The sequence below is a fragment of the Mustela erminea genome, chromosome 3 (assembly GCF_009829155.1).
Source record: "Mustela erminea isolate mMusErm1 chromosome 3, mMusErm1.Pri, whole genome shotgun sequence".
NCBI lineage: Eukaryota > Metazoa > Chordata > Mammalia > Carnivora > Mustelidae > Mustela > Mustela erminea.
In genome coordinates, this window is record NC_045616.1 from 76,042,775 (window position 1) to 76,064,588 (window position 21,814).

The 21,814-nt window shown below is 38.3% G+C and overlaps 1 protein-coding gene across 8 annotated transcripts in view; it reads left to right on the plus strand.

The window, feature by feature from the left end:
- Positions 1-21,814, plus strand: part of PDE4D (phosphodiesterase 4D) — a 1,483,850-nt gene that overhangs the window by 1,111,489 nt on the left and 350,547 nt on the right. Inside the window, exon 1 of one of the 8 annotated variants that reach the window (XM_032334883.1) lies at positions 11,272-11,588. The exons of the other annotated variants lie outside the window; for them this stretch is intronic. Within the exon in view, the coding sequence (XP_032190774.1) occupies positions 11,500-11,588 (89 nt within the window). The 5' untranslated portion in view covers positions 11,272-11,499. Of the gene's footprint in view, positions 1-11,271; positions 11,589-21,814 lie in introns of those variants that run through there. 8 annotated transcript variants of the gene reach the window in all.

The following is a 21,814-nucleotide window of genomic DNA, read 5'->3' on the forward strand; positions in this document are numbered from 1 at the left end:
CCCATGATGTGTACACACCACGTCATCCTGCGCTCGGTAACAAAGTATTAATGCTAGCATCTTGAAAAAGCCACTGCATGCTTTTTATAGCTATATTTGCTATTCTCACTGGGCTGCCGTAATAAAGTGGTATTAGAGTTGAAAATACACATCCTTAAATGTACCTAAGGAGTTGATTGCCTGAATCTGAGATGCTCCACAGTCCGTGGAGCACTTGAGAGCCTCAGCTTTGGGCAAAACTCTGCAGTACCTGCTTCTTGATTGGACTCCTTTTCAAGTATCAACTCTAAACGTGAGCTGAGAGTATTCAATACTTATTGTGTCAGTTTTCAGTATCATGGAGACTACAATAAGGTTTCCTCAGTTGCTCTTGTGATCATTTGAACTTGACTTGCATGGCAAATTGTTGAGAAGGTAGCAAGCTGACATTTCCATAGGCACATCAAAAATAGTAGGTGAAAAACAGATACATTGATGTTGGGGTTTTTCTACTTCTTTTATTACTGAAGTAGAGTCTCTTGTCCTTAATGAACTAGACTTTTCATTTATATTCATGAACAGAATATAACAAGGGATGTCTGGATGGCTCAGTCAGTTTAGTGTCCAACTCTTGATTTTGGCTTCAGTCATGACCTCAGGGTCATGGGGTGGACCCCCCCCCATGGGTCTTCCTGTTCAGCACAGAGTCTGCTTGGATATTCTGTCTCTCTCCCTCTCCTTTTTCCTCTCCTCCCACAAAGCACCTGACTTACACATTTTGTAGGATATTTTGTGTCATACCAATAACTAGGATATTCCCAATTATCTCATTCCTAACTGCCTGACTGAACTCATAATTTACTAAGAATGATGGTGCATAAAACATTCCAAAAACATATTACCTAGGACTAAACTGGAGAAGAACTTCATGGTTGACCATTTTATCACTTTAATGGATATTGGTTTTGATAATTCATAATTTTTTATCATATCTTTAACATTTACTTTTTATCATTAACTTATTTTTAGCAAGATTTAAGAATTCAAGTTTGTTATGTTCTTTATATTACATAGAAAAGAAAACCCACATTGTCTGCCTGTAAAAAATTCACCCTTTAAAATAGAATGAATATTAGAGCACAGAAACTTATAATTTAGGTTTACAATAATGATCTATAAATACCATTCAGATGAATAGTATAACAGTACAATTCTTATTGTTCAAGTCCAATATGATAATTTCCTATTAAGAAACAATCTCTCTCTCTTTTTTTAAAATATTTTATTTGTTTATTTGACAGAGAGAGGTCACAAGTAGGCAGAGAGGCAGGCAGAGAGAGAGGGGGAAGCAGGCTCCCTGCTGAGCAGAGAGCTGGATGTGGGACTCCATCCCAGGACCCTGAGATCACAACCTGAGCCGAAGGCAGCGGCTTAACCCAATAAGCCACCCAGGTGCCCCAAGAAACAATCTCTTAAGAGGCACTGGATGGGGGCACCTGGGTGGCTCAGTGGGTTAAGTCTCTGCCTTCGGCTCAGGTCATGATCTCGGGGTCCTGGGATCGAGCCCCGCATCGGGCTCTCTGCTCGGCGGGGAGCCTGCTTCCTCCTCTCTCTCTGCCTGCCTCTCTGCCTACTTGTGATCTCTGTCTGTCAAATAAATAAAATCTTAAAAAAAAAAAAAAAGAGAGAGAGAGAAAAGAGGCACTGGATGGCTCAGTGGTCAAGTATCTGCTTTTGGCTCTGGTCATGATCCTGGGGTCCTGAAGTGGATCTCTCCCTCTGCCTGCTGCTCCGCCTGCTTGTGCTCTCTCTCTCTCACTCTGTCAATAAATAAACTCTTAAAAAGAAAGAAAGAAAGAAGGAAGGAAGGAAGGAAGGAAAAAAAGAAAGAAAGAAAGTCTCTTAATTGTTATCAGCATAGTCTAAGTGGTAGATGCCCAGGTGTTCATTTAAAAATTTTTTCTACTTTTATGTGTTTCCAAAATTTTTCATAATTCTATTTTGGAAAAAAAAAATCTCCTTTTGTTGCAGCAAGAATCATATTCTGCATTTTTTTTTCCTGAAACAAGTTTTATTTGCCCCGTCAGGTTTGTGTTTTAAACATCTGCAGTTCAGCTCATTCTGGATTAAGGCCAGGCTGTTGTCCTATTTATGGCATGCTTATTTTTCTTTTGATTTGTAAAAGATACCAAGGGACAGTTTGCCAATTTTAATGTTGTGAGCACCACTGATAACACTCTCTTCAGAAAACGTTAACCACCATAGGTTACAGAAATGTTTTTATGAGGTGAGATTTTTCCCGGTTGCAAACCTCTCCAAAGAGGGACTGGCTTCCATTTTCCTTTGTATCCCCAAGCACCTAGCACAGATTTACACCCAGGGTTGGCCCTAGTCATGAGACAAAAGCTTCTTTATAAATGTGTCTCTCTTGCCACCCTCCCAGTTTCATATAATGCTATGAATTGACTGTCAGAGAAAGTGTTTCCCCTGGGCCAGTTGCTGAGGAAAGTATTTTACCAAAAATATCTCATTTGATCTGTTTTTTAATGTTGATCACCTAAAGAATCACCTTCTCCTTAATTGTATTAATTTTTTTCATCAACAAGACCTCAAGCCATTTTCTATAAATTCTATAAATATTTTACATCCCTTTTATAAATATTTTATATCCCTTCTCTTCCTACTTCCCTGACACTTTTGAAAAATGTAAAACAGAGTCCAGTTTCTTATAAGGCTGAAGTTTCATCTTTGGTTCAGTCAGTTCTAAGATTGTTTGGGCATGACTGCCTTCACTATTACTTATTGGCATGCATATAGCATAGCACTTGGCATATAGTAGATGCCTAATACGTATTTATGAGTGGATAGAAGGGAAGGAGGGAGAAAGGAAGGGGAGGAAGAGTTACCTGTTGAATAAAATTTCATATGGAAACTACTTTACTATAGGCCATATCTTTAAGGATTTTGTGATTTAGTTAAGCTCACTCTTAGAAATATCAAGAAAAATACTCACTGCCCCAAAATAATTTCATTATACTGCTATGGTTGGTTTTGTTTATTTGATGGCAATTTATTTTGTTTTCAAATGTAAATTCAATCCCTTAATACTTAAGTATAACGTATATCAAACTAATACAGGTATAATTTAAATCAGCATTTGAATCAGAATTTGCTATAAAGAATTTTACTTGATATCACCTGCCCAATGAAAAACAACCATACCTTCTCCAATTTACTTTTACGTTTTAAAGGCAGTGAATTTAATAGAAGGAGTCCCTAATTTAGAAATAACTTATTCTCCAAAAGTTAGAGGTAAGCTAAAGTTTCAGTCAAGGCTCTTTATTTACCATTTATCAAACTTGGGCAAGTCACTTAACTCTGCTGAACCAACAGAAGTAAAGTTAGTGATGGCAGTGGAAGAAAGGGCCAGAATGTGCCCTATTACCCTATTAATGCCCTAATTGTATAAATGTCTATTATAAATTACTCAGGTGGTTTTGAGAGTTAGATAGAAAATGGCTACATCCTGTTACAAAATAAAAACCAATAACAAACATACTTTGCTTTCTTTCACTGTTTTTGAAATACCCAGCTTTCTATTTTAGCCCCTAGTGAATGGCTGCCATTGGTTAGACAGACTAAAAAGTGTTTCAGTGTCTCTTGATGTAAACTATACAGAAGGAAAAGGCAGAGCAGTACACAGGGCATTCAGAAACACTGACATTACCACTTTTTCTCAAGCATTGCCGTCCTCTGCCAGGCCTCCTCTCTCTCTGCCTCGGTAACACTCTGGTTATCACAGCTGAGCTCATGCGACCCTGTCCTCAGCCTCAGTCCCCAGGCTCTGAAATTAGGAATGTAAAGAACTTGGGGAAGTCAGCTATGATGGAGACAAGATTTGAGATAGGCAGAACTGACTGGGACACATATCTCCAATGTATATTACTTTTGTGGTGTCAGCCAAGCTATTTACCCTCTGCAAACCTCAGGGTTCTCATCTATAAAATGGCCACAGTAGGGGCACCTGGGTGGCTCAGTCAGCTGAGCATCTGATTCGTGTTTTGGCTCGGCTCATGACCATGTAGGTCATGAGATCCAGACTTGCCTGGGGCTCTGCACTCAGCTGGGAGTCTGTTTGGGGTACTCCTTCTCCCTTGCTGAACTCTCTCTGTAGAATGAATAAATAACTCTTTAAAAAAATAAAATTGCAAAAATAATGTCTGTCTGAGAGGGTGGGTTAAGATTAAACAAGATTATGTAACTATTGTACATACTGCCTGTTAACTTCTGTGAAAATCCAAAACTTCCGCCATGACTTATCTCTCTGGAGAAAGGGACCGGCGGTCATTCACTCCTCCCTCAGTTATATTCTAGGCCTCTGTTGGCTAAGAGGATAGGTTTTCTCATTGGAAAGACCCCAGTCTTAGTCTCAGATCTCCCATTCCTTGGCTGCATGATCAGAGGGGCAAGTTACCTCAATTTTCTAAGCCTCTTTTTCTCTTGTCATAAAACAGAATAAAAATAGACTAAATTCATAGATACAGTATTATGGGGATGATATAAGGTATGTTACGCCCTTATCAAAATAAATACCAAATTAGTCATTGATACCATCTTAGTAAAACAAGGAATTACAAAAGGATACCCTGACCTTATGGTAACATTTGCTTCACAGACTCCGTCAATACATGAGGAATATCAAGGTGAGGAATGGGGCCTGGTGATAGCAGGGGTGACAGCAAGTACCCAGGAATGGAAAGTTCATGAATGTTAGCTCCAATAAATGGAAATCCATATTTAGCAAGATATTGAACACTGTCATGGAAAAAAGTCACAGTGCCAAAGTTGAACACGTGAGATTGTTGTTATTTAGAAGATTCTTATTATTTGGGGTCTTTTTCTTTCTCCCTAGAGAGTGATTTTATTTCTCAGCCTGGTAATTCCATCACTGCTTTAACTTGTTTGTTAACATAGTTCTAAAAAACTGAGAAGAGGCCATTTCTGTCCTTATTTGGTGTGTGGTCAACAATGAGAGCGGCATGAGCTGGAGTCAGTGTTTCAAATGCTTTTGCAGTTAAATGACCTGTCTGCAGCATCCCTTAAGTTTCAGAAAAAATAAATAGAAATGTTTCTATATTTAGGTGAAGCTGAGGATTTTGAACACTTGTGAAAAATTCCATTAGCTAATTTTAGTAGAATTCCTTGTCCCTCCCCCCCCGCCTTTTTTTTTTTTTAACTTCTAGTACATAGAACCAGGAGAGGGTTTGCATTCTGCAAATAAAACATTAAGATTTTGTTAAAGGACTAACTTGTAAAATATAACGGCTTGGTATTCTGTCCCTTTACATTTAGGATAAAAAGATTTCAAACAGAAAAAAAAAATTACCCATCGAAATTGAAGATTGATAGCCCTTTTGCACTGGCAAAATGGTATTGCTACTTACCATGTTTATGAGGTGACCCATTCTACAGAACAATTTTGAACATTGGAAATGTTTCTAACAGTTAAAAAAAAAAAAATTCCCTAGTTGACCAAAAAGCTTGACATTGTCAGTAGTAGTGCTTAAAACTTTGTGTGGTCTCCTCAAAACACTTTTGTATAAATTACCCTATTCATTCCTCTCCAAATCTCTTTGCAGTAGTTCTCATTTGGATAAGTGAGGCATTGAAAATTTAGCAAGGTCAGGTAATAGTGCTCAAGGTCATGTGGCAAGTTTATGGCATGACTGTTGCTCTAATACCCTCTATGTAATGCCCTGCATATTTGCCCAATGATGCTTCATCAAAAACCAAACCAAACAAACCAACCAACCAAACAGCAACAAAAACAATAAGAAAACCCTAATCTGAGGATAGGCCTATAATTCACTTGGTCATAACAGTGGCAATTTTTTTCCTGGTTTTATTATTTTATTTATCTGTTGCTACATTTATGGCTTTGTCAGAGGAAATATGTTAAGTCCTACCATGGCAAAATGTTTTGCCCCTATTTAGGAACACAAAAGAATATAATAAAGGTGATGCATCTTCTTGTCGGAGGCCCTGAGGTTATTGGTTTGTTCATTCATTAAACATCATTGTGACTTATTTTCCTAGGTTAATTGCTGGGCCCTGGGCATCCAGTGGAGAAGCAAATATGGTCTATATCCTTTAGATGGCTAGGGTGTCAGGGAAGACTGATGTTGAATAAGTAGTGATTACAAATGTGCTGAGAGTGACAAAGAGGAAGTGCAGAGTGCTGTGGAGACTTCCCTTGATCTGGTAAGCAGGGAAGGCTTCTTAGAGGAAGTAGCTTTCAAAATGAAATTCTATAATCCACCCTTTCACTTACTAGTCAATATCTAAGGAGAGGTGTTTTGTTTTTACAGTCTGCACACATGAATACAATATTGGAAAAAAAAAGTTTTTCTGACTTTTAAAAATTTTATGCACAAAAAATTGGACAATATGACAATTATTGACCCCAGAATATTTTACACACATTAAAAACATCATGTTTACTTCTTTATTTCAGGTGATTACCATATGTTAATTCGAAATTTTTTAAAGAATTTGACTCTATAATATTTCCTGTTGACTACTTAAAGAAATCTCTTTGGACTTTATCGGTCATCTAATAGATGCTTAATAAACATAAAATATATTACCCTTCCTGTTAGTTTTTCCCTCCTTGATTTCTTTCTTTCAGCCCCCATTTACCCAAGTATTTAGGACAAACTCAATGCTTTTTTGGTTAGAAATGGTTTGACTTAATTATCTTCTGAATTGCTAAAAAGAATCCTAAAATAATGTAGATGGAAACTTTAAATGTATAGTAAAACATTTGGATTCAAATCCAGTTTTATTTATCTTCTATTCTGATATTTAATCACACCTCTTGTCAGTTGTTTTATTTTATGTCTTAATAATGTTAGCTCTTTAATTACATTTTATTTCTGTTTGGGTCCTCAGACTAAAGTTTGTGTTTGTAGCCACTTAAAACACAGAGCATGTTTTCCTAATGCTCTTAAGACTATGGGTACTATCAATTCTGTTAGCATTCTGTTAGTGTGACAACGTATAAGATCATTGTCCTCCATTTTAGAACACAAAACAATTCACCTCTAAATCAAAAAGGCACATGTCAGGTTTAGAATGCCAATTTGAAAGCAGATCAAGAAAAGGCTAGTGTTATTTTGTGACATTTCCATTTGGAGTAACAATCCATAGTTGAGGGGTGCCTGAGTGGCTCAGTCAGTTAAGCATCTGACTCTTGCTTTCATGATCTCTCTATTGTGAGAAAGAGCCCTGAGTTGGGCTCCATGCTCAGCAGGGAGTCCGCTAGGGATTTTTCTCTCTCCTTCTCCCTCTGCCCCTCCCCCCCCACTAAAATAAATAAATACATCTTTAAAAAATAGTTGATAGTTGGGGCGCCTGGGTGGCTCAGTGGGTTAAAGCCTCTGCCTTCGGCTCAGATCATGATCCCAGGGTCCTGGGATTGAGCCCCACATTGGGCTCTCTGCTCAGCAGGGAGCCTGCTTCCTCCTCTTTCTGCCTGCCTCTCTGCCTACTTGTAATCTCTGTTGTCAAATAAATAAAATATTTTTAAAAAATAGTTGATAGTTGATTTTGGTAATACATGAATGTAATAAAAACCACAGTTATGGATACCATATGAATACTAGTTTAGAGAAGTGCGCAAGTCCGGTTGTTAAATTTCCTTTTGGCATGCTCTTTTGCAATTGGTCACCATGAAAATAGAATTCTCACAGTGAAACTCCTGTCAGAGGTAGCTGATAAATGAACATGAAATGAGGTTGTTTGCTCCCAAGTTACCTTCTGCCACCTTCGAATCTGTGACCATCCACGATTTCAAAATACAGCATTATCCTGGACCCTATCTCTGCCTGGTCTGGCTTCCTGAGGCGGTGTATTTCAACATAATGCAACGCCACTAATGTAACTCTTTGTTTCTCTGAAGTTCAGCTCACCAGCCCCCACCTGTCAAATAGCGGCTTGGAGTAAGCAAATGTCTATGTGGGTTGTGTTTAAAGTTTTCCACTTTTAAATTTGGGACTTCCAATTTGATTCATATTAGCTATCTCCTATAAAGGAAATGCTGAGTTTCTGTGTCACACACCAAACCCCAAATTTACCACTTGTAACATCTGGAATCTTGGAACCAAAATCCCAGAAATATTCGAGAGGCAAAGAAGATGCCTTATATAGAGCTGCAGAGCATAAGATCTACATTATTGGGAGGAGGTGGGCAAGTTGTTGAGTTTTAGGGATGTTAGGAATTATTGGATAGCGATTTGGTGGAGACAAAATTCAGATTTCAGAATCTGGTTTTCCTGGAGTTATAAGCTGAGTTTCCAGATTGTAGAAGAAGAGATTGTCTCAGGGATGGAACTTCTCTGCCTCCAAATCCTGTTTCTACTAATATTCTTATGGGTAAAAGAGTGTTTAACAGTGACATGTTAAATATTCAAATTATTACCTTCTTTTTCTACCCTTTAATACATGTGCAGTTAAAGTTATAAACATCTGTTTAAAATGTGAATGACAGCAAGGTTCATCCTAGCAAACACCTTACTTAATTTTGATTTTTTTCCAGATGTCTAAATTCATGTCTATGAAGTACTAGCCAGTTCTTCCATAGGATATTGGTATTTACACTTGAAATCAAGCTTAATTTTACTCATGATTAATGTCAGAAATAATGTCAGAAATGTAGCTTATTTCTGTGACCTTGTTGAGGCCTAGGAACCTACAGGGGGCTTAAATATAACTGTATGGAAGAAATGAGAAGGAGGCAGTGAGTAATTATTTCAGGAAAAAAATAACATTAACATTGGAAGATACTTCTTGTATCCACATCCGATTTCACATTAGGAAAAAGGACCACATTTTCCATTTTCCTGGTTATCATTTTACATTTACATTTTTTAAGTTTTTATTTATTTATTTGAGAGGAAGAGAGCATAAGCAGAAGGACAGAGGGAGAGAGACAAGCAGACTCCCCACTGAATGAGGAGCCCAAGGCAGGGCTCAATTCTAGGACCCTGAGATCAGGTCCAGAGCCACAGGTAGATGCTCAACTGACTGAGGCACCCAGGCACCACTTACATTTACATTTAGATTGTTTTTATTCTGTTTAAAGATTCCAGTTGTCCAATGTCAAGAATCAGGGAAGAAAAGAAGGAAGAAATACTTTGGCAGTAATGAAACAGACAACTTTGCGTCTCTTTTGTCGTACATAAAAAGTTGGACGTTCCACAATATCTTCATTCTGCGTTATAATTATGCCTTGGTGTTTTATCAGTCAGATATCAGTTAATAGAACATTCTTCTAAAAAGGTCAATTGGAATGGATACAAAGACAGATGTTAGCCGAAATACCTATGACTGGCTCTATTCTGCGCAGTCCATCTTGCCATGACCAGTATAATTGGGATAACAAAGCAAGTCGTGTTTTTTTGCTCCCCGAGTCGTGTATGTGGACTGCAGCTTTTATTTTTAGGACACACTGAGGCTCTTTCACCTGTAAAATGTAAAATGCCACCAGTGAGGAAAGTTCTGTCCTATGTAGAAAGTGAGAGAAATTCATGTTAGCTAGTACCACCCCTCCTGCTCTTATGCCTGTCTGTGTGTTTCCCCCCTCTCCCCACTGTCTCCCTGGATCTGCTCTCAGGGGCTCCTCCTCACTCCCCATTCTCCTGTGCTTTCTAACTTCAGTTTCAGATAAAGCCATGCTACCAAACACCAAGTTGCTCAGCAGCTTCCTAACTCTGCCAGGAGTATTTGCATTTTCTCCGAGCTTTCCAAAGTGGGAATCAAATAGTTTAAAAGAATGAAATGATAATAGTGAGATTTCATCTACCAAGAAGGGCAGACTCCTGTAGGTATAGACACAGGCACTTTCTTGGTCTTCCTCAAAGAATACCTGACAGGTGGCCTCCAATTTTGCTCTTGTGGGATGTGGATCCATGGACAAAAGCAGCAAGGTGGGATTTGTGAAGTATGTGAATACTGATGGTTGATTCAGAGAGAACGTGTCTGTTTATGAACTCTTGGCTCCTCCAAATTTGCTCTTGCTTAGTCAGCTCTCTCCTACTCACTCTTGGAGCCCATCTGCCAGATAACAAAGAGGTGAAACTATGAAAATGTTTTCTATTGCTTCTTCACAAAGCTGATATGGAACCTGTCATGCTCTCAAGAACCCCTGGTGTGCCAAGATCCTGTTGGGAAAATAAGTGTCCTATTTACTTACTTGAGCTTTTATAAAAAGTACATGAATGTTTTGGACCCCTTGGCTATGTCAGAGATAGACAGGTTGGTATGGGTCTCCAAATTAGGCACATGTGATGGCCATCAGTAAGTTCAACTGTCGGCCCATTTTGTCCAGCTCAGAGCAGGTTAAATTCACTCTCGGGCACTCCAAGCCTCTCTAATCTTATCTGAGAGAAGTGGAGTTCTGCCTTGGTTTACAGTTGAGGTCACCCATGGGGCATTGTTTGGACAGGGACTGATGGAATTATGCTGCACTGTTAACATTAAATACCACTCTGCGGTGAGGAGTGATGACGGCATCAGGGTCCTTTGACTCCTTGCATACAACATCTTGAAATATATGCCTCCCTGAAATGTGCTGGACTCATAAAGCATGTGAAGGGCTCAGTTTGGCTTTCATCATTTATTTAATTTGAAAGAAAGTGTTTTAAGGGATTTATCAGGGAGTTAAGAAATGTTTCTAAGGACTAGGAAATGAACAAGGAAAATTGATCTTTGTTGTCAAAGTCATGCATTATAATTCCCTCTCCAAGGTGACACGCCATCTCCTTGAGGGAAAAGCTGCCAAAAGCTTTGAAAGTGATCTGCCTGTTTTCTTCCCATGCTGACTTGCAGGGAGGTGCTGGTATTTCAGGACGATTAAGTCCTTGTGAAAGTTTTGCAACTAATGATGTCCATCCCTGTTTCTAAGAGAAGTTGGAATAAAGAAAATTCTATTTGGCATCTAGTTGTGTGAAATGTAGTAATCTTTGTTGAATTTCCCCATTGTAGATATGTTACTACTTTTTTTTTTTTTTTTAAACAAAGGGCTCTCTGTTAACCTCTTTTTCTTTTAAACTTTGCACTTGATAAAAAGGTTCACCCACAATCAGTCATACTTTTCATTGTGTGTGTGTATGTGCGTTTCGTGCTTTTCAGGAGTGGCATGTGACTATGCTGTTTAATCAGGACTATATTTAAAAACAAATTTGTGAGAGTGTGTTGCTCATATTATTAATGAGATAAGGTCTGAGTGAAGCAAGCTCTGTCGCAAAGGGCAAGTGTCATGCAGCAGGAAGTCCTGGCCATCCCTCCCACCCCTGCTTCAGCCAGCCTGCCACCTCCTTGTCAGCGCATACCTCCACACAGAGGAAATGCCCTCACTCAGCCACAAGTGCCTCCTGCTCAGCGTGGGGCCCTCAGGCCCCCGGGCCCTGTACCAACTCTGACTTTCTGCGGTTTCCAGCGATCCTGGCACCTTCCTTACAAATGGCTTTTCTTTGGGATCCTCAGGGAGTCACAGTGCCAGGACCATCTCCCAGAGCCAAAACAAGATTGCGTTTCTCAAAGTCCTACAGGTATCACTCTTTATTTTTTGTAGCCGGGAAGAATTTTTTTTAATCAGTCTCTGTAGCTTTAGCCCTTCCCTCCTCACCCCACCCTCCGAAATATGCTTTTGCCCTGTGTTGATCTATTTAACTCCTAACATGCGTTGCTAGCCGTATACGAAATATGAGTGACCAAGAGATGAACCTTAAAATTGTCGGGGGTATGTGGGAACCTGAGAAGTAGCAGGAAGTTAGTTAACTAACTCTAAAAGCTAATTTTGAGTGTTAAATGGTGAACTTTAAAAAAACAGCATTCTATTACTGGCATCTGGAAAACAAGAGTATTAGCATCCCTGATGGAGTTAAAAGAGTCAACACTGGTCGTGCTAACTTTCAGTTAACCCTTTAAATGTTAGGAAAGGTATCTTGCTTGATTAAACAGGCAATCAAGCAATAAAAAGGAAATACTACTATCTTGTTTATAAGGGTTTCCGGGCACATTTACATGGAAAAGTTGCAACTGTCTCTGGAATCTAGATGGTAATTTAGTGTTTTAATCTTGTTCAGGAGAATTAGATACCATAAAATCAAAATCGATGTTCTGTTCATCGTTTCTTTCTGAAGATTTCTATAGAAATCATATGAAAGATCTTGACTTTATGATCTCAATAAATCGTCAATGACAACTTTGTTTTATGTCCAAGTTAGCTTATTTTAAGCAAATAACTAGAAAAAAGAAAGAAGACAGTGAGGGAAAAAAAAATCTTTGATTTCCGTCTCTGCTGAGTATTCTAGCTATTTACAAGGAAAAGATTGATCCTCACACTTTTGTTTGTTTGCTTCTGATTGGTTAGTCTGCAAGCAGTGAAAGCTATTTCAGGAAAAGCAAATACAGCTGAAACTGTTTGCAAAGTTTTGAGAATATCTTTCTTATTTAGACCAAATGCAACATATCTGGGGACTACTTGGCCTATATAGAAGTATGCATTAAATTTGGGTTATGTCTTCTGATTTACTTGCATAAAAAACATTTGAATTTTGGTTTAAAATAATTCATGAGAGTAAATTCATGGGAGACAGTATGGAAAATAGTGCCCTCGGAACTTATTCAGGAACTGTAAAATCAGAGAAAGCAAATTCTATAATTCACTTATAGGAACAATGCATGAGCAAATTTTGACCATGATAAATAAAAATTGGCAGCTAAAAGTGTAGCAGTTCCATTAATTTCTAGTTCAAAACAAAAGAAATATCATTTATTTTTTACTAATTATATTATTAGTTATAAATACAGTGAAACAGTAGAAATGATGCACCCTACTATGCATTCTACTGAATGCACGTCTCATGCTTATTATTTGCATCTCATGCTTCTTATATACTAAGTTGTATGCTCATCAAAGATTTGTAAACATTACAGTGCTTATTTCCAATAGATGGTGACCTCTCGACTCTCCTCATCATTGAGACCTGATTACAAGTCCCAGGATATCATACATGTCTAGCTACTGGATAGTGTGAAAGGACTAGCTAGCATGTGGCACTAGTGTTTCAGAAATATAAAAAAATTCAATTTAAGCTCTACTTTATGATTTGCAGATACATTATGAAACTTGCCTTCATCTGGCAAAGTTATTTCATTGTCCTTCAGTCAAATTCCAGTCCTTTCCAAAATAAAACAAACAGTGAGATGTGTAAGGATGAGTTTTCCATGGATTTAAGTGCCCTTGTTGGTAGTTCTAACACGCCTTTCTCCTAGCAAGAGGTTAGCATGACATCCTGAATCACCATCATGGGCCTATCTCTTTTGGAGATATCTCTTTTTGGAGATATCTCCTTTTGACAGACCTTGTCTCTCATCAGTTTGCTTTTAATTTGTGTGTGAACCGCACATGTAATAAACAGTTTTATATACTGTCTTCACTATTCTTTGGGTGCTCTTTTGTCTCTCCATTTGGACTATAAATCCTTTGATGCCAAAAGCTCGCTTATATGTGACAGGAGTGCCATTAATGCATATTTGATAAGACATCTTGCTATACTGTCTTAGTTGCTATCACTGTTTTATTTTGAAAGTCAACTTGTTGAATAATCAGGGCCTATCACAGGCCAAGAGTCCAGTGGAAGGTTAGGGAACTAGGAGGGCAGATGGCCATTCTGGTCTTACATTTTCAGAGGTTTGTCAGTGTTCAAAAAGATTATGCATTCAATACAGCAGTATACTGACAATAATGAAAAATTATGTTTATCGTACAACTATAAATTTTTAACAGACCACACTATCTCAAATGAACCACAAATCAATATATGCATGTATGTACACCCACACACAGGCACACACACACTTAAATTCTATAGTTATCTTGTGAATAGCACATTTTTGTTGCATAGCTTTCCTAGAGTTAAATGTATTAAACTGATTGATGTAAACATATAAATTTTCCCACAACTTTGCAATTCTATTTTTGCATTTTTTTTAATATGAGATCCTTAAAACATGGACATAGCTTAAGCTTACCTTGACCTTTGAGAGGCTTTGGGTATGATTTTACTATTGAAACAACTGAAATAACTGGTCATTAGCCAAAAGTTCTTCATTGAATTTCTCCTTTATAAGACTGTTGGTTTAAATGAAATATTTTATATTCTTTAAGTCCTCAAATGTGGCTAGTATAATAAATAGTATATATTTTTTTTCCTTTGGAGATTGAATGGCTGTGAATGCCTGATATTGGTGGTACACTTAACTTTAAACTGGAGTAGTTTTCTTTGGTGGTGTTTCCCCTTTCTTGTAACATTCAGGGTTACCAAGTCTGTAACGTTCAGGAAAACCAAGTCTATAATATGTGAAATTCAGTTAAAGAGTCTGCTTTGTTAAAGTAATAGCAAATCATATGCATTGAATGAGTATTCATCCCTGAGAAATACGATTTTGGACAGTTATTCAGTGCTTAAAATAGATTTGAAAGTGGTTTTTCAGCAGTGACAAATTTTTGTCTTTTGTTGGTAAAATGTGTTATTATAAAAAGCCAAATATGATTAATACATAGCTTATTAAGCCAAATTTGATTTGATTCGGAGAGAGAAACAAGAGGATTACATACTTAGGAGGCTTATTTTCATCTATGGATCTGGAATGAGTGTCAATCCTTATTTAGAGCCACTCCTTTCCTGTCTTTTAGAGAGAGAAGGGAATGGTGTGTTCATCACATTAGGTTTGAGGAGATAATGTAAATGAATGAATTTACGTTAGAGTTTTAAATATAGTGCCAAAAAAAAAAAAAAAGGAAAGAAAGAATGAGGAGTAATAAGACTTAGCAGGTTGGTGGATTCTGCCAACTCCCCAAGGGAACTATGCTGGGACATTTTGTTTTTCTAAATGTTATTGTTTAAAAGTATACTAGCATTTAAGGAAACATTAAATAGAAAGCTACTCTTCAAGAGATGGTCTTGTTTTCCAACCAGAACAAATCACAAAACTGTCTGCTTCCTCTCTTCTCAGAAAGGGACCTTAAAAAAAAAATGGGGTGACTATGGGGTGGGTGGAATGCAAATAGAAGAGAAAGTCATCCAAGGTACATTTAGGACAGAGATGATTCCACTAGCATCCCATAGGCCAGAAGCAGAAAACAGTTCTTGTTTTCCCAATCTCTTATACTAATAGGGTTCGTGGGATATACTAAATAATTGAGTCTCCAAAACTCTCCAAATCTCTTTTTTGCCAGTAGTTTCAACATCAACATCCCTCCCCCAGCATTTTAACAGAGCTGCCAAATAGGTGATTAATTAAATGCATGTAAGCATACTTGTACCTGTTGTAGAAGGGCTTAACAAATGAACTTTTTAATGGGAAACAGACCAATCAGTGAAAAGGAGAGTTAACAAGCAATCAGATAGAAAAACAAGAAGCACAAGTGATTTTGAGCCATGGAAAGATAAAGCCGTTTTTACTAAAACAAAAAGCCTTCAATGACTTTAAATCATCCCTGTACTCTTAGAAACTTACATTCAGACCTGCAACTTGGATCTGGACATTTGATAATAACAAATATGAACAAGAACAAGAGGAGAGCGTGGTTTCAACGACTCTGTTACCACGAAAACCTGAGCAGAGAGCACGGTCAGTTGTTGATCTAGTACCGACTAGAAATGCAGGCAGAGCCAAGGCCTTAGGAGGGGAGATGGGGGCCACCAACAGATCAGTACGCTGGGTTGTAACTTCCCAGATTTCACATTCATGCCTCCCATGGCATAGCATTTTTTAAAGCTTTTCAGATATAAATGGCGTGATGACTTCTGTCTTTGATGCCCCATGGCTCATCTCATTTGATTCTATAGGGAGGAGAATGGGACACTTAGCACTGAATAGGAGAGAAAGAATGGAAGGTTCAGAGATCAGAGGCCACACAGACACAGGAAGGCAGTGAAATCTGAAATAATACTAAATAATAACTGGATAATAAGATCTAATTTCTAATGGGCACTTACTGTGTGCCATGGCATGTTCCCAGTAATGTATACATTATTTCATTTCATCTCACAAAACAACCCAATGAAGTAGATCTAGTATCGTCTTTATTTTAACAGCTGAGGTTATTTTAACAGCAGAGTTTAAGAAATGTGCCCAAGTTTGATCCTGGGCAGTTTGTCCTAGAGCCTAGACTTCTAATAGTCCCTCTGCTCCCTCCAGTTTCCTTACCATATCTTCCCATGACCACACAAGGAGTTCCATCATGAGAGGTGCTATTCTAATAGATTCCTATTCTCCTCAGATCAATTCAGAATTTTTCTCTGGGGAAAGAGGACCTTGTAATTTGATGTAGAACATGGCTTAGTAGTCAATTAAAAAATAAATTTTCTAAATAATATCTGAACTATCAGCTAACGTAATTGATGCTGGTTTAAAGCAGTGTTAAACAAGAGCCTCAAAATTTAAGTATTTCTTGGGGCGCCTGGGTGGTTTAGTCGGTTAAGTGACAGACTTTGATTTCTGCTCAGGTTATGATCTTGGGGCTGTGATTTGAGCCCTTCCTCCATCCAGCTCTGCACTGGGCATGAAGCCTGCCTACGGTTCTCTCTCTCTCTCTCTCCTTCCACCCTCCCCCTCCTCTTTCTCTCTTTAAAAAATAAATAAATAAAAATAAAGAATTTCTTAAGAAAAGAACAAACGGGGGCTCCTGGGTGGCTCAGTCAGTTAAGCGTCTGCCTTCAGCTCAGGTCATGATCCCAGGGTCCTGGGATGGAGTCCCGCATCAGGCTCCCTGCTCATTGGGGAGCCTGCTTCTCCTTCTCCCTCTGCCTGCTGCTCTGCCTACTTGTGCTCTCTCTCTCTCTCTCTAATAAATAAATAAAATCTTAAAAAAACAAAAACAAAAACAAAAAAAAACAGTCGGTGATCAAAGCGACCTGGCTTCATCCTCTCCCTAGATTTTGGTCCATGGGCTTCCGTCTAGCTCATCTCATCTGGCCAGAAACATTGCTCATGTGGTTGTATTTCACTGCCAAAATGTTGCTCCTTGGCCAGCTGTTCAGTGGAGCCTGAAGATTCTCTGAGCAAAAGAAGTCAACTTCATCCTATTTCATGTCGCTGGCATTGTTTTGAATATTAAATGGGCCTTCTTAACAATATTCCAAATTGGGAGTAATATTAACATATTTGAAAATGGGAAAAAAAATTAGTTACCATAAAGGCAACATAACAGTCATTATAGGAATAGCAGGAAGGTTAACAATCTTAACAAACGTGCGGTAAAGTAGCATGGTATAGGGGAAGACTTTGTCTTTAGAGCTGAACAGATGAAGTTTGAATCCCTTTTTGCTGCTTTCTTGCCTGGGCAATTTCCCTAACCTTTATTTGTAGATTCCATGTCTGTAAATGGAAAATATTAATGCCTACTTCAAAAGGCCATTGCACCCCTCAATGAGAATATGTACAGAAAAGTGGTTTGTCTACCCCCTCTTTATAGCATTTTCCAATGTCCTCTTATCATTTCATCAATTTTGTGATGGATGCTTCTTTTTCAACTAGGTTTATAGGTTAGTCATTATCACTGGGGCCACATTTGGTTACAGAGTAGTACAGTCCAGCTCAAAGCTTGCATATATGAACAGCTGGATCTTTGCAAGGTACTGTGGACTAGTGGATGGGAGCTGGCTGGCTTCTGAGCCACACTGCTGATGTTCAGATTTCCGTACTTGCATTCATAGCTATTAGACACTGGAAAATTTTTGAACTTGATTGCCTCAGTTTCCTGATCTGTAAAATGGGATGTTATGAGGATTAAGTCTGTTGACCAAATATAGTTCCTGGTACATGATAACACTAAAATAAATGTGAGGTATTATTAATAGTAGAATGTAAGCTCCATGTGAGAGTAATTTTTGCCTTCTTTTTTCTAACTCTTTATTTTTAATACCTGTGGGGTGTGTGACATGGTATAGGTGGTTGATGAATATGCCTTGAATGAATGAAACTATCAGCAAATCTTTTTAGACCCCTGACAAGAATGGGGACACTGTAGTTCCTTTCCTCATGTTCACAGAGCAGCGGGCAAAAGCTGAAGAGACCCAAGAGTTCATCTGCTCAAACCCATCATCTTACATTGCAAAACCTAAAGACCAGGGCACCTGGGTGGCTCAGTCTGTTGAGTGTCAGACTCTTGGCTTTGCTCAGGTCACATTCTCAGAGTGGTAGATCAAGCCCTGCCTAGGGTTCTGTGCTGGACCTGGAGCCTGCTTGGGATTTTTTTCTCTTCTGCCTGCGCCGTGTGACACCCCCTCCACGCCCACCCAATCTAAGAAAAAAAAAAGAAGAAGAAGAAGAAGAAGAAAGAAAACGAAAAAAGAAAACCCTCAAGACCTAAAGAAAGCCCAGGTCATCAAATTTGATAGTGTCACAGCCAGAGCTCGAAACCACGGCTCTGTGCGCTTATGCACAAAATTTTCCTCCAGTGTCCCATCACCTCACTTCAGTGTAGATCCCATCTAAATCTATGTCTTTGGTAAGGCAGCAAGCACAATGGTTTAGCACATATTTTCTGCAACTAGGGAGGAGTGCAAGAGTCAGAATTGGGGAGCCACCACAAAAAGATGGGTTTCTAAATACTAGAAAGACTCCTTCAAGTAAAACTAAGACACTTTACTTACAAGTCTAAAAATCCCTTCCTACAACAATTGCAATAGGGTTTGTGTAGGGACCTTTTTGTAAATAAAATTTTTGTGAAAGCACTTAGGAGATCTCCTAAATTGAAAGAAAGTCCAATCTGGAGCAGCATTCAAAGGGATCTGTGCAATTAGCAAGGCAATGCCAACCAGAAACAGAGATGAAGAGGGAAAATAAGGCTTGATAGTTCTCTATACTATCAGGACAGCACCCGGAGAAACCACACACAGAAATACATAAAACTGTGCGATTATTACAAAAGTCCTGATTAAGTGGTGGCTATGGGCTACAAACCAGCATGGAGCACTGTCAAATGTGGACAGGCAGGAGAGGCAGAAATCAAGGTTGCTGAAAAAGTAAAGATGCCCCTCAGTGCTGAGAGCTTGTAATTATGCTTGTGAATAGTTCTGATGGCCATGTGTGAGCTTCTAAACTATACCGTTTCTCAATATGTAATGGAAGTGAGCCTCCATGTTTAAGTCGTGGCTAAAAAAATTTATATTATTGTCATTATGCTAATTTTATGATTTTCAGTAGTAGAATTTTGACTGTAAGTCATGCAACTGGGGAATTCCCAACACATAATTTTAAGGGACAGTACCTTCAATGAGTGGTCCGGAGAAGACTTGTTTAGTCTGAGCAGAGCAAATAATGAACACTTTACAAGACAGCGAGAATTTTCTTCTGTGCCCCTTCCTTTGCTGCTTCTCATTTTGGAGGTCCCAGCCCTGATGTATTTTGCCCCAGCCCGATACCCACCTCCTGCTTTCACTATGCCCCCTCCTAACTTCCATTTTGTTTTTCACTTTTGAACCACAATTGGAGAGCTTTCCTAATTTTCCTTTTTTTTTTTTAACTGTGTTTTCTTTTTTTTTTAATTTTTTTTTAAAGATTTTATTCATTTTTTTTGACAGAGAGGGAGAGACAGCGAGTGAGAGAACACAAGCAGGGGGAGTGGGAGAGGGAAAAGCAGACTTCCTGCTGAGCAGGGAGCAGATGTGGGGCTTGATCCCAGGGCACTGGGATCATGACTTGAGCTGAAGGCAGACGCTTAACGACTGAGCCACTCAGATGCCCCAAATTTTCTTGACAAGAGGCTAAGAAAACCTCTGACTTCCTGTAAGGCTGAGTTAGACAAGTATGCAGAGTTATTGTGAATCAGAGCAAAAGAAAATCCCTTTGGCAAGGGAGAGGACAATATGGAACTAATAAGTTTGTCGAATTGTATGATTTAATACCTGAAGATAATGTGAATTTGGAAGGGAACAACTCAAATGTTAAAGAGAAAAGATGAATTTGTGAACAGAGTAGATACACCCTACTTTAAGTATGTGAAGTCAATCAAATGCAAAAGATAGACATTTCAAGAGTAACAAGTATGTATGTCCTATTCGGAAAAGAGAGCTTGAGAGTGAACCTAAGAAGCTTTGTGGTGGGCTAAAGGAATAAGCTAAGAACTAATGTGACCATGAAAAAATCACTCAAATGTAATGAGAAGTCCTATACAAGATGAATACATTCATTCAGGAACTATTTTCGAATACCCCGATAAGCCTTTTCATTAGTGGGCTGGTGAATGTTAACAGCCAGCTTCCTGTGAACAGACACATACACACACACACACACACACACACATACACACACTCACACAAAGCCCATTTGTAGTACTTGCTTATTTCCATGGCAAAAATCTTCCCCGTGGCCCATTTCAAGTTGTAGAGGGCACTAAATGGAGAGTTAGAAAGCAATATAGCACTTATAGATATGTAGGTATAAATGACCTCTAGAACATACATGATATGACAATGTAGGCAAACTATAAGTGAGGAGTTTTGAATATTTATTAGGTAATTATAATTTAATTATTTAATTAAATTAATTTTTAACTATAAGTTTGTATAATTTAACGTTCTATAGTTGCTACATATAACAACAATTTGTCCATACTCCTGAAAATTTAAGAGTCTGCTTTTGTCAGCTGGTATGGACAACTCCTTCATCCCATCATGCCTCCTGCTTTCCTAGCCCCTAAAACTATTGACCTTATGGTACGGATAGAGGTCTAACTCCGTAAAGTAGCCTTGGGATTTTTCTTTCTGAGTAAAATGAATTAGATCTTTGCTCTCATAAAGCTTGCACTGTAGTAGAAGGCAGAAAACAAACCAAGTTAACAACAAAATAAAATAAAATAGGTACTGAGATAAGAGATTCTGCTTGGAAAACTCAAGGAAGCCTTCATAAAGAAAAAAACAGTTTTTTTACTTAGAAGCTGAAGTATATCCATTCCATATATCCGTAAGTACATGGCAGTCCTAGGCAGAGGACGTAACTCAGAACTGCACCAATTTAATGGAAGCATATGAATATTGACCTCATCACTGACTGTTCTTGGGCAAATCAGAGTCCAGTCTCCTCACTGAATTTGCCTTTGTCTCTCCTTTATTATAGACATGTAAGGAGGAGGAGGAAAAGGGAACGTTAAAAATCAATAGCAGTAGCATATCCTATAGTAGTATTTTTTTTTGGCTTCGTTTATCTGTCCATGTCAGCCCCAAAACATAGATGTCATAAGCTAAGAGTAATGATGTGATGAATTTTCTATTTTCAAAAGCAACCATACAAATTTAAAATGTTGGATTAGAAGGAAAACTAGTCAGACCAACTTTTCTCTAACACATAAATTTTTGGGATGGTGCCTGTAAATATTATGTTTCTAATGCTTGTTCCTTGATCCCTCTTGGCAATTAACTTGCCTTTAATTGATTTGTAGACTATCCACTTGAAGTTGGTATGGATAAAGGAATGCAATGGCAGAATTTGTTTATATAGGATAATAAAATGGATTGGCTGTGAAGAGAGGTCTAACTCCGTAAAGTAGCCTTGGGATTTTTCTTTCTGCATAATGACAATGTTTAGATAGATGGAAAAGGAAAAACTAGCTGAATCTGATTAGTGTTCTCATCTAAAGGGAAGGTTTATGTCCTGTTGAAGGATCGCATTAATTTGATGATGTAAGTACATTCTTTAGTGGAAGAGAGGTCACTGTAAGGGAGAGAAACATGAGCCAAAAATTCTTTTGCTCTTTTGGGGTCAT